Below are 14,387 nucleotides of genomic sequence, written 5' to 3' on the forward strand. Positions count from 1 at the left end.
GTTTGTTTTTCTTATACTACTATTATTCAAAATCAAAATTCACTTTCATTGACCTTGATTCAACTTTTTTTGCGCAGCTATTATTAGTAGCTTCAACGAAGCATTTCAGTTGAAAGTCCTCAAGAACAGCTCCGATTTTGACATATTAAGGAATTTTGTTTTCATATTATTTAAAATCAAAAACCTTTTGGAGGGGACAAACAAGTATGTATATTGTTTAAAAAATTGTAATGATATTTTGAAAAACATGTTTTATACGATATTCATCAAAAACTTTAAAAAAACAGACATTTATATTTTTTATTCATATTGCAGTCATAAATAGCTAAAAAATTAAATCAAAATGCAGTAAAAATTTTTCGAATAATTAAAGTATATAATATTATATATATAATGAATTATATTATATATACATATATACATATATATAATAAAGATATAATGTAATTTAAATAAATAAAATTTTACGAAGAATAATTGACCAATTTTTTAAAAATATTTTATTAAATGTAAATAATTTAGTGCTTTACTCACATATACAAAAGATAGAACATTGAATTTTCTTCAATATTCTGCGTATAAGAGATGCGATTAATCGTAGATGATTAATCGCAATGGATAATAATTATTTATAATTAATTATTTCAGAGCTTTAGTAATAACTGTAACACTTGCGAAAAGATATTATAGGGGATTCAAAAGTATTCAGAATGGGCCGTCTAAAAAAACATGGAAAATATAAATGTGAATAACAATTTTTTGAAATTAAAAAAAAATCAAAATAAATTTTTACAAAACTCTCTTGTTCTCAAAAAAAAATGAAATACTACAATTTTCAGTCAAAAAATTAATTTTTTTATCAGATTCGGAGCTGTTGTTGAGGAGTTCCAGATTTTGCCTATTTTATGTATCCATTGATTATAGTATACAGCGAATTGAATATTAGTATTTCTCAAGAAGAGAGAGGGGGGGGGGAGAGATTTGACGGTTAATTTTTAAGGTTTTGAAAATATTTGAAATTATTTGAAGCGAGTTTGTGGGGCTTTTAGAGGCAATTTCAGGATTTAATTAGTTTTTAGAAGATTTTTCGGCATTCGAAGGGGTTTTGAAAGCTTTAAAAGATTTCAAATAAAATTAAATCTCAAAAATGTTCTTCAGTCACTATGCATTAAAAAATGAAATATTCAGAATCACGAGACCTGGAATCTTAAATGGAAAATTTTGATTTTTCCAGATTTTGGGATCGCAGTATTCAAATAATTTCAGCAGATTTAAAAAGATTTCCAGAGTGGTCAAATCGAGATTGAATACGGGCCGGTTCATTGAGGGGGAATCGACTCATTAACCACATATTCAAGTTCTACCACCAGTTTTCTACTCAGCTTCGGAGGCTTAGGGTGGTGATCGCTCTCTGAAATGGATGGGACATGTAAGGGACTACAGTGCTGTAGATACGTAGTGTCTTGAAAAAAGTCTCTTAGAGCGACTGATTTTAATATGACATTAAGTAATATAGAATTTAAATAATAAATATATAAGCAGTAAAAGAATGCAATAGTCTTACAAATAAGGGAAGCACATACTATGTTGTTTGAAGAAAGTTGGAAATAAATCTTCAAAGCCAAAAGTTTCTTGGAAAATAGATTTATTCTGAAAAATCCTTAAAATGTTAAAACTTGAATCAAAAATCCTTTATAAACCGATTTTCTCGGAATACGATTTTTTATATGAATATTACAATAAATTGTATACATAAAATGTTGGGTAAAGCTTGTTTACAATTTAAAACACGCTTATTACTTTTGCTAATTATTTTGTCCAACTTATTAGCATTATTTGGCATTTTTAACAAATAAATGCCTGCGATATTTAGTAACGCGACTTTCAAATTTGATTTTCTCGAAACAAAATACTTCCTTCCGATGCACAATATTGTTATCTTACTCATGATCCTGACAACTCAGGGGCAAATTTATTTTTTTGCAAGACAACTAAAAATTCTATAAAAAGCCACAAACTAAGGCCGATTTTATTAACCCACCGAATGAATATTCTCGGGAGTAGCTGAATTTTTTACGTAGAAATTTATGTACTCTTTTTAAGAAATGTGACATCTTGGGTGTGTAGTTTCTCATTTTTTTTTAAACTGGAAATTCAATTTGGTATCGCAATCCACCACCTTTTATATCAATGTCACTTATATTATGAAATGTCACATTATTACTTCAAACTAAGAGAAAATTCTATTTAACACTATTTTTTATTTGAATAAGTTTATTGCAATACAGAATTTTTAGGCCATTTTTATTGAAATATTTAATTCTTCTAAAATACGGAGTAAAAAAGTAAATTACATGCTTTACACTACATTTCTGTATTGCAATAAATTCACATTCAATGTAGGAATTTTTATAAATACTCAAGATCAATGTTTTCAATATTTTTTTAAATATCAGCATATACTTTCCGAAGAAATTTTCAAAATTATTTGAAGTAAGGATCTTTCAATACAACTATCTAAAGTTATGGCGCTTATACATTTCCTTTATTTATTATTGTAATGTATAATGTAAAGATATACTGACTATTTATATTTTCAAATTGTTGCAATATCAATAAAATTATATTCCTGTCATAAAAAGATATAATTTTTCAGACCAGGATATCATTAAATATTTGTCTTTCGTTCGAGTTGCATTTCACCGCATTAAAATAAAAATATTACATTTCAAATTAGTCGCTTTAAAGCACCTACTTCAAAACGTATCTGCGGTTCTGAACTCTAGAATGTACGTCACGTGGCATGCGCCACTAACCACCACGTGGCCTTTATAGCAGCGAGTGGAGGTCGGTGGTGGTGTTACAATCACATCTGACTTTTGAGAAATATCGACTCAATTCCCCCTCACTTGACAAGCCTGATTTAACGCAAAGGCGTAAGTATTTTAAGATTAAGGGCATCTGATACCAATATGTGTACGTCCGCATGAAAAAGTTTTAGTGACCATTTACGGCTGGCCTCTTCAGCGTGGGGGAATTTGATCATTTTTACTGATGAGCCACATGTCTCTTTTGCACCACCACAAATTTCTGATTAACTGTAAAAGTTCAGGGAGAAGGTTACTCTCGTGCCACAGAGTATGGACTTCAGCATCGGAGTGATACTTGCTACCAGTGTCCTTCTGGGGTGACTGAGTTTATAAATTATTGCATTTTTCATAAACCTATTTATGAACCGAACGATGAAAAAGAAATTTCTCTACATTTTGACCCCAAAATTATAAGTAAAATATTTATTTTTAAAGAAAAAGGTTGATTTATTAATTATTAAGTAATGAATTATACCTTAAGTATTAATGAAAAACAGCATAAAATGTTGTGAAACGCATATTTTTTAAAATAAACATTATATTATTATTTTTCAATATCTCCTCTAAATATACATCACTGTTAAAAAAATCTGATCGAAATTTAATACACGTATACATATGAGTAAAGTTATTTGCATATACCGTAAATTAATTTGAATATACCATCATGTTGTGAAATTAATATGTATGTACAGGTGCTTAGGGTTCTTAATTATTTGCTTAGCAGAATTTTTCTACACAAAAACCAGTATAATTTATACTTACTAGGAAAAAATATGTTTTATTATTTATAATTGAAACTTACATCATAGCCACGAACTAAGTCAATTGACTGATGAGATGATGATGTTGTAAGTTAATTTAATACGATACTTGAAACCTCATGCAATGATATTGTAGGTACGCAATTACGAGCTGTTATACTTAAACAGCGGCTGCGAGCGTTGGAGGCAACAACACTCACCCCTGGATGTTTTCTTAAGGCTACCATTTGCCACTCCACAGGCTTTTAGTCGCTTGCTTCCTGATGGTAAAAAAGTTTCTTACAATGCGACAGGTGTTTAATAAAATCACTTTCTGAGCGCTGGCAATATCCTACTAACTCCTGAATGTTCAATAAGTACAGTGCATCTGGCGTGCGCATTGCCTGTAGCCGAAATTACAATAGGATCTATCAATAAAAAAAAATGAATCAATACTATCCGTTTGGATAATAACATTCCAATGTAAGATGTAATCTTTGTTTTCTAAATGGGCATTTGAATGTATCCATAGAAAGGCAACCATTCTGAAAAAAGTCCTAGGTTTAGGGCAAGTTTTTGATGTATAATGCACGCTACATCATTATGTCTGTGCGTATATTCTCTCTGAGCCATAACGCGACAGCTATCAATAATTTGCTCGATGGATTCGTTGGTATCTCCACATAATCGGCATCGGTCAACCACGTCTTGATTCAAAAAGTGTTTGCGATAATTTCTGGTGCTGACCTTTTTCTGTATCGCAATAAAAAATCCTTCAGTTTCTGGATACAGAAAATATTGCATATTATATACAGCCAAATATTGGATGCCTCACTATGCACTTCATGTTGATTCAAACTTTTAGGGTGATCGCCATGGATAGCTTTCTTCTGTCTCCATTGTATTTCTAATTCCTCTATGGTCTCTGTCCTGCTATTCAAAGCTTCTTTACCTGAGGACGCATTCAAGGGCTTGTAGTCAAGATCCGCTTTACAGATGATGCTGTAAGCCACAACTTTGCTGTGTTTGCTGTTAAAATAATCTCGCAACTGTATAACTTGTGACTTACACAGTTTTCTGAGATCTACAAGACCCCTATTCCCTATACGTCGTGGTAGAACTACCCTTTTAATCTCTGAATTAATGTGGTGCATTCGGTGTTTCGGAATGTTTACGCGGACTTTCTGTTTAATTTTTCAAAGTCGGTGTTAGACCATTTGATGAGCCCGAAGGAGTACGTGAGGACAGGAATGGCATGAACGTTGATTGCCTTGATTTTGTTTGCTGAGTTAAGAAAACACCTCAGAATCAATGCGGGTCTCATGGAAAAGGCAGTCTTTAGGTTTGTTTCAACTATTGTATGCTGAATATCCTTAGATTAAAGAATACCCAGCTATTTATATGACTCGCCTGCAGCCATTGCCTCGATGTCATTTTCGAACTCGTTCTCTAACTCTGTGGTCCTAATTTCCCTATGGTTAAATGCAGTCTTCTGAATTTACGTAGTCCGAACTCCATGTGGATATCTTTGATAAACTGCTTTGTGACAAGGATCACTTGCTGCAGTTTCTGGGCTGAATTAGCGTACAGCTTCAGGTCGTCCATGTACAGAAGATGGGTCAATGGCTGATCATCCTTGAAATATACCCGCCTTGAACCCCAAATGATGCGTAGGCAGATTTTGTAAAGTTCGAAGACTTTAAGTAAATGGTCATTGGGCATGAAAGGAAATACTTGCTTGTAGTATTGACTACACACATGGCATACGTTGGTATGTTATGTGTAAGTTCCTTTGATGCTAACGAGCTTGAGTCATGGCCACAGCGTCTATAGTGACTAGATATTTACTGCCTCACGAGTTTTTAAAAGAACGTTTTTAAGATAACATATACGTAGTACCATAGAGCATAAAGCCTGGCATCAAATCTGGGCGTTCAATGATCTTCTGAAAACACTTTGCCAACGCATGATGCACACACGTCAGGTACTTATACCAGAAGTTGTGCACTATTTTCGGACCTGAAGCTTTTTAGTTATTCAATAATGCGAGAAAAACCAAAGTTTTCCAATGTATTTGGCGCGCTTTTCATTTGGAATTGATTTTGTCCATTTTGTCCATCTATAACTACAACTTTCTTTGCTTTTATATTCATTCACTTGTTGTTTACGTCACGCAAATTGTTAGCTGTTTTACAGCATTTTTAATTGTTGAAATGCGAACTCTTTTGACAATTTTGGGAAACTGTTTTAATTTCTACAGTTTCCTAATACTTTTACTATACACAATGGACCGACTTACCACCAATTTTCAAATGCTGATATTTTCTTTAAACAATATGATTGACTCCGAAAATTACCTCCAAGGTAAAAATTTGTTTATAATTCGCCTTTATTCTTTTGTGTGTAATTTATTTATTTTTAACTTTTTGTGTTTAATGTTTAATTATACTCTTATAACAGATGTTTGTTCTGATGAAGGCCCACAGATGAGGCCGAAACGTCAATAAAAACGTCAATAAATATAATCTCGATTTCTCTTTTATTACTTTGTATCTAAAATTAATCGGAAGACCCAAAAAATTAGTGGAAAACTTTGTTTTTTCTCGTATTTTTGAATATACCAAAACGATCGAAGAAAGGTTCACTTCATGATTTCCTTGATTTCTTGAGGTTCTATTTATCTGCTTTCCAAGTAGTTGACCTTTTCAAGACCGCTGAAACATCTAAAGCTCTCATGTTTGTAAGCTGCATTTGAGGGCTATTGCTTGCTCTTACTTTCTCCAGTTTGAACCACGCACTGTCCGAATTGCATCTGTTTCTCCAAACACCTGACAAGTAGTTAGTCATGTCTTCCAATTGAGGGATTTCGGTGTCTTGCTGGTTGCTTTGGCTTACACTGAGTTCACGATAGAACCTTCTTGCATCTATCTGAAAGGTTTGATTTTATTGCCGACGCAGTCATGTAGTAAGAACATCAAGTCTCTGCCGTTGGGAGTCTATAATCTCATCTAATATTGGTGGTGTTAATGTCTCAATGTGCCGAGGGTGGATGATTTTAGTGGCATGGTTTATCAGCTTTCTGGTTCTATTAAATTTTTTATATTGATTTAATCGACCCAATTTGCACCTTACTTTGCTGACATCCATATACAACCTGATCTTCCATAAAGGATCTCGATCCCTTGCTGGGACAAAGACTGCATTTGTAGGCCTGGTTCTGCGGTCCAATACACTAACGGTTGCCACAGGTGCACAGTGTACAAGAGTTTGTACCTCTAACGCAGTTTGTGTTACGTTTAAATACGTAGGTAAAACCTTGCTGTTGAGGTGTTCTATTAGTGTAGGCCGATCATTGGTGATGTTCATCTTGGGCAGAGAATGCTTTACTTTGGTTTTACATATTTGAACTCTGGTAAAGCATGAGCAAAATTCCTTTTAAAGTGCTGTAGTTTTTCTGGGATTTTGCTGTTCACATCATTGTTATTTATATCCAGATGTGATTCTAGTGGATCCGGTACTGGAATGTTCATTATCGCTAGTACATATGCCTTCAGCTTCAATAAAGTCTTCGTTGACCACATCTTCCGAAGGGGAGTTCATCAATCGGAACCTGTTGTTCCTGCTCATATGGTATGTCCATTTAAATCGCTTTTTTGGTTGCTGAACCTCTGCTTCTGCCTGTGGCTGTATAAGGCCATCCACCTCTCAAGGACGTGGTGGTGTTGAATGATCAACAGGTTAAGGAAGATCATCATTTGCTTCTGTTTTATTGTGTCACGCGGCTTCCTCTAACTGATGTTCGCTACTGTCGTTTTCCCATGCCAAATCAACCTGTTCTTTGATCTACATTGCTCGTTCTTCTGTGATGTGCACATTAGTCCTGATGCCCTTCACCGTAGCGATAAAATCTTTTAGTGCGACTTTCTTTACATTAGGATACTTTGCAGCAAATTTTGTGCTCAAATTGTATCCTTTTTCCATTTTAATTTCAAACTTCGCACTTTCGTAATAAAGACACACCAATTTCCCTTCCACTGAGGTATTCCACTTGATGCTCTTCCTAATCTGTCGCTTTTGTTTCTGTTTAATAATAATTTAAATTTCAGTGGGAATTTTCGTGGTAAGAATTAGTCTTACTAAATTGTGCATTATTTAATTGTTAAATTTAGTTGTAAAATGATTAAGGCTAGTTTTAATATCCTATTAGTATTAAAATCAATGCATTTTGTTGGTTGCAATATACTGAAAAGGATAAAGTAAACGCAAGCTGAACGAATCTCTCAATGAAAATAAATATCATTGATATAAGTTGAAAATGCCACAGAACTATTACCAAAAATTAATATAATTTTTAGTGTATGTAAGATCTATTACTAAAATCAGCCAACTGCAGTAATGATTATATTATGAATATTGGTGAACACAAGATCGATGCGCGGTTTAAGATAGATGATAGTGTTACTATTATTATAGTGTTATTATTATTATTTCTTTTCATGCTTTTACTCGGGTGAACCCGGTTTTACATCATAGCTACGGACTAAGTCAAGTGACTGATGGGGTGAAGATTTTATAATCTAATTAAATACGAAGTTTGAAACCCTCTGTGACGATGTTATAGGTACAGCGGCCATAAGCGTTGGAGGTGACATCAGTCACTTATGGATGCAATTTTAGAGCTAACATCTGCCATTCCACAGGTTTCTCGTCCCTTCTTTTTGATGGTCGAGAAAGAATCTTATAATGCAAAAGTTGTTTAATAAAACCTCGTTCTGAGCTGATGCCAATATTCTAATGACTCCTAAATGTTGAAGATGTTCAGTGCATCTTGCGTGCATTTTGCCTGTACCCTGTAGCATGATTCACATTCCTCCATATGGTCTTTACTTCATGCCTTAACGCGCTATACTTATGAATCTTGGTTGTATGGATTCACTGCAAATTTCGATTAACTGGACAAGCAATGTCGATGATGTCGATTATTATTAATATTATTATTATATAATTCAAATTAATAATTTAGAAATCATTAATACTAGTAATATTTCATAAATTATATTACTATTAAATACTCATTTTATTACTGAACAATTCTTGCATTAAGAGGAGATATTAAAATATAATAATATGATCTATATTTTTCTAAATATGCTTTACGCCATGTAATGATTTTCTCTGTTTATGATTCGTTTCTTTTATACATTACTTACATTATATTCATTACTTAATAATTAAAGAATCGATATTTTTTATGTAACAAATAAATATTTGACACATCATTTTGGGTTCAAAATGTAGAGCAAATTCTTTTTTATCGTGAGTTTCATAAGTAAGTTAATTAAAAATGAAATAATTTTTAAACTCAGTCACCCCGAAAGGACCCTGGTGGTAATAGTATCACTTATGTACTAAAGTACTCACTTAATGACACGAGACTAACGACCTCCCCGAACTCCTACAGCAGAGTAGAAAGTTGTGATGGCCGAAACGAGACATTTGGCTCGTGAGTCAAAATGCCAAAATTTTCCCTCGCTGACGACCCCTGATTTACCAGTTTGAGTGAAGGGTTGATCAATGGCCTATGCTGAATATAGCGACACTATACTCATGTCTCGGAGGGAACCAATAGTGGATGTATTGGATTTTAAAGCAAAAAATATAACGTGTGCGCTTAGGGCACTCGCTTTTTTTCCAATCTTTTTTGTGCAGAAGCGAGTTTTTAAAATTCCAATTTCAAAAATGTCCCGATAACTTAATTTTCAAACTATTGACATCTTTCGGGCCTTAAAATCCCTCTGTACTCAAATCTATACCACAAACTTAGGCTCGTTTTATCCGGACCTACACATAAGTTGATTGTTGAATGTTGACATTAAATTGCTGTAAACACAAAATATTATTTAAGAAGTGAGGGAAATATATTTATAAAGCTGAAGGTGTATATAAAGTGATGGAAATGTCAGACACGTGCCACCTTCGGAGCATCATTAGTCTCAGGACAGTAACCGTACCTTCTTTGATGCGGGGTTGAAGCAGAGGTTTCAGATCACGATTGCAAAAGTCCTTTTTGCAGCACTCGATGACAAAGGTCGTATTTACCGAGTCGCTCGTCATACAGAAGATCAACGGCTCTGGCTGCGACGGCGACAGCTGTTTTTTCACGCACCTTCAAGTTTATTCCAAGCAGCACATTTAGAAAACAACGATTTCGCATATGGTGCAATTAAGATATTACAAATAAAATTTTTATATTTGTTCTCATGAAGAAAAATTTGTGTACATTAACTAATCATTATTCAAAGAATTATAATTTGGCATTAAAGTGTAAAAGTTTATCATATATATTTTACATCCTATCATAAAAAAGAGGTTGCGATTATATCGAAAGGAGCTTCTCGAAATCTGAAACCACATTCTCTCTTCATCTATTGGATGTACTTACATTCGCCGCCTATTAGGTATTTTTACTTCAACCACCAGCTAACTTCTCTTCGTTGAGAGCTGAAGGAAAAACCAGGAACCAAATGCATGAGACAAAACTTTATTTCTTTAATATCTTCGTAATGAATAATAATATTTATTATTTCATTATATCATTAGTCAGTTAAAAAATTAAAAACTATTTTTCATATACACTTATACAGGAAAAATTTGTTTTACAAAAATATTAGCGAATTAGGGTAAAAATGGACCGAATCCCATGCATTCGGTTTATTGCTTCCCACTAAGCACTCAACGAAGTGAAATTAGCTGGCGTTTAAAGCTAATAGTTTATAATCTCAATCAGAGCTAACAAACCGCAGACTGTCGGAGTTTGCGCAATAGATATTCATTTTTTTTTAGGCTATCTTGTCTGGCATATAAATTAAAAAAGGTAAAAAAACCGTAGGGTCGCACTGGGAGCAACCGTCATCTAAAAATGACACTGTGCGTCAAGTTCGCGACCTTCGAGATGTACAAAAAAGCGAATTCTGAGCTCGCTCGATCTGTTTAAAATTTTACGACTTTGATGAATAAAATTATTACAATAAAATGAGTTGTACTTTCTGACATTTGTATCCAACCGTGCACGTACCCAGATAGCATTAGTAAAGCTGTGAACGTGTACAGTTCTGAGTTTTCCTCCAGGTGTATTAGGGATATTTTTACATTACACACTTACAAAAATCTAACAATTTCCATGATAGTCAAAGACTTAATGTTTTTTTAAACTAAATAAGCCAGGGAATGATGTTTCTACATCCTCCCAAAACACCCCTGCAGTAAGTTTGATTTAAGTTTTCCTAGCAAAATGCTAGCATTTCTTACCATATTTTACACAATCATCAAATTGATTAGCCCTACTGATTTTTTAAATAGCACGTTCAGCAAGGGGCTGATATTCTCACATCTTCAGGAAACTACCCCTACCGGGATAAATGCTTGCGATTAGCTCCAGGTGTTTGATGGATATTTTTAAATCAAATTCTTACGGAAATCTGAAAATGTACATAATGGTCAGTCTTCATGATTTTTTTATCAAATCAGTAAACTAAAGGCTGATATTAATACACCTCCCACAGACCACCTTTACAGTAAGTTCGACCTAAATTTCCTTAGATCATTGCTAAGGCGTGGAGGAGGGGTTTGGTGGGGATATTGAAACATCATCCCTTGGCTCATTTAGTTAACAAAAATCATTAGAGCTAATCAATTTGATAAATTGTATGAAATATATCAAGAAATCCTGGAATTTTTCTATTAAAATTTAGATCGGCTTCACTGATCCAACAGTGTTTTTTGAGAAGTTGGGGGAGGGGGGGGGGTTAGAATATCATATCTCAGGTTACTAAGTTCATAAAAAATCATAAGGTCTGTTAATATAATGAAATTTTTTCGATTTTTGTGAGTATGTGATGTAAAAATATCCCTAATACATCTGGAGGCAAATTAAGATACATGTTTCTGTTGAGGTGGTTTCCTGGGAACGTTCGAGCATCACCTTCGAAAGCATCAAGTCCTCTTTTAAGGATTACAAACATTTTGCGATTTTCCGAAGTAAAACTTTTCGCTCAAGTGTGAAAATTTACAGCCTTACCAATGTCATCTGGGCACGTGCACAGTTGGGTACAAATTTCTGAAGGTGCAATTAATTTTATTTTATTAATTTCAATAATCAGTTTGTAAAAGTTCGAACTTGTCGAGCGAGCTTAGATTTCGGTTTTTTGTGTACTACGCAGGTCTAGAGGGTAAGTGATGCTGACGATCCCTAGCCTCCAGTTACGTATGCTGCCACAAAAGCGGTTTACGTGCATACAATTTCAAAGCTTTCCAAGTCCCGAAATACATACTGGACCCAAAAAGTTTATGGGACTTTTCAAAATTTATTTGTTTTACCCGCCCGCGCCTTTTCAAGGATAAGGATAACTCACGGGAAATCCTACACAAACACACACATTAATTTAAGAAAAAGATTAAACAATCAGCGCAGTTTCACAATGGGAGAAACTACCATCTATAAAAATAACACCGGTTCCTAATAGAACAGCGGTAAATCACACCTATGGCCACGTCTCAAAACGTATTAAGTAACTAATTTCTTTTGTAAAAATCCGAATATTTGATTAATTCCACCTTATTTCGTGTTTTACTTGAAAATATCACTAAAACTAAAAAATATTCACCCAATTGTGCTTTTAAAAGAACTAGTTTTACATGTGGTATTCAGTGTGGTTCGAGATGTGACCAAACACTCTTCTGTTACCAGTCGCTACCACTGGCTTTTTTGAAGGGCGAGTTGGAAAAGTGGTTCGACCTACGACCAATCATTCTTCTGTGACCAATCACTGCAAACTTATTATTTATGGTATTCACTGAATAGTGCAGGTAAAACTAGTTCTTTCAAAAGCACAATTGAGTAGGTGGAGATTGACCCAAAAATATATAATAGGATATATCTGACGTCACAACATCAAGCTATTAATTTCTGTTATCATCGGAATTGAAGTTTTTCGTCAAAAAAAAAAATAATAATTTATACAGGGTATCTCACAGCCTATGACCCAGATGGCAACCAGAAATATATAATAAAAAAATGCGACAAAAAGTAAAATGAAAACATTCTCTGCTGTGCCTTGTTTAGCAACTACAGATCAACAAAGTTCCGTCTAGGTGTGCACCTGCGTGAAGTGTGAGTGCAGCCGCCGAGTGACACCGCCTGCACTCACAATTCTGGCAGGGGCACATCATAGGCTCTTCTACACGGAACTTTGCTGCTGTGTAGTTACTAAACAAAGCACCGCGGAAAATTTATGCTTTTGACTTTTTGTCTTATTTCTTCACTTTCTATTTGTGCATGCCAGCTGCCACAGAAATGGTGGGACACAATGTATTGAGTGTTTATCGCAATGGTGCCATATTACATTGAAATTTGTCAAGATCTGCTACCGCTTGAATGATTTACGGCTAACTTTGTTCCGCGCCGACAATGTGCATCAGAGTTGAGATTAGATCTATATGGTTCTGTCGTTAATATTTTCAAGCAGGAAAAACACTTCACACTTTTTCAAGAATTGAACAAGAATATAAGTCTAACGTTTACCAGCCATCAATTTTATAGAGAAATTCATTGTTTATAAATTCCATAAGTCTGCGTCACTCGCCTGACGTCATTTCTTTGATATTTTCAATAAAAAAATTCCTTTTGACGTTTGCCGACATGCACTAGAGGCGTCATATTTCGTATAATGTTAAACAATTCCTGGTAAAAAAATTCCTACCCTGATGAAGCATCGTAGTTCCTGGAATCCTTTAGCTACAAGGTTACCATATTTCGTCAATGTTGAAAGAGTCGATACAGATGATGAAGTGAACTAAAATTAAGTAAACATTTAGAAACGTATTTTTGAACTCTCATATTAAATATTGCATTATATAGCACAATACTGCACGAAAGTTTCTAAAAATTTGGTAGAGGGGATAGGCGTCTATAATAGAAGGGCAGGTCTTCTCTTTCTTCAGCTTGTTATCAGATGTCAGATTGTCAAGAAGAAAAGGGACTGTAACGAAGGAATTTAAATCTGTGAGTCTTGAAGATACTAAGCAGTGAAAAAAGAAATGGATTTCTTAAAATGAAACAAAAACTCTTGTAGTGAGACTTTCTGCCAACAAGGAATCTGACAAATCTGGAAGTTAACAAAGGATACGAAATAACGACATTAGGGAAGAGGATGAAAATTTGTTCATGCAAATGAAGGAAGCCTATAAAGATGAACATTTAAAAGACAGAAAGCTCTCCTCATCAGTGAAACTGCTGACTAGTCATCCACGCCCTGAAGAATGGAAATTATTTGACAGTTACTTCAACCTTATCTCACTGTTCTTTGATGACCAGGAGAAGCAAAAATGCATCTACTGTGTTTGGCTCTTCATGATGGACAAGAGTCATTCTTGTTGTGCTGGGGGGTGTTAGGGGAGAGAAAAAGGTGTCTGCAGGGGCTTTGAGGGATGAAACAGTGCAAAGGGAAAATTTGGGGCAGTAAGCGACAGCGGCCTTAAGAGACATCTGCTGGCTGCAGTACGTACTTTTTTACATGGATAGGTCACAGTTACCGGCCAGCCATTTCCATTACCTCCATTTCTGGAGGTATATTCAGGAATTTGATGTGATTGGACTGGTGGAGACGTGGATAGAGAAAAAGGCATGAGATAGAGTAGAAAAAAGGTTGGCAAGGCGGTATAGGTGGAGGGCACAGGAGGCGGTCAGAGTAAAGGGGAAAGGAAGGGCTAGTGGGGG

At 34.6% G+C, this 14,387-nt stretch overlaps 1 protein-coding gene across 7 annotated transcripts in view; it reads right to left on the minus strand.

Moving 5' to 3' along the window:
• LOC117179153 (TGF-beta receptor type-1) overlaps positions 1 to 14,387 on the minus strand; it is a 183,216-nt gene that overhangs the window by 57,363 nt on the left and 111,466 nt on the right. Inside the window, exon 3 of one of the 7 annotated variants that reach the window (XM_033370849.1) lies at positions 9,625 to 9,779. The exons of the other annotated variants lie outside the window; for them this stretch is intronic. Within the exon in view, the coding sequence (XP_033226740.1) occupies positions 9,625 to 9,779 (155 nt within the window). The remainder of the gene's footprint in view (positions 1 to 9,624; positions 9,780 to 14,387) is intronic. 7 annotated transcript variants of the gene reach the window in all.

Source organism: Belonocnema kinseyi, chromosome 8 (genome assembly GCF_010883055.1).
Source record: "Belonocnema kinseyi isolate 2016_QV_RU_SX_M_011 chromosome 8, B_treatae_v1, whole genome shotgun sequence".
In the NCBI taxonomy this organism is placed as follows: Eukaryota; Metazoa; Arthropoda; class Insecta; order Hymenoptera; family Cynipidae; genus Belonocnema; species Belonocnema kinseyi.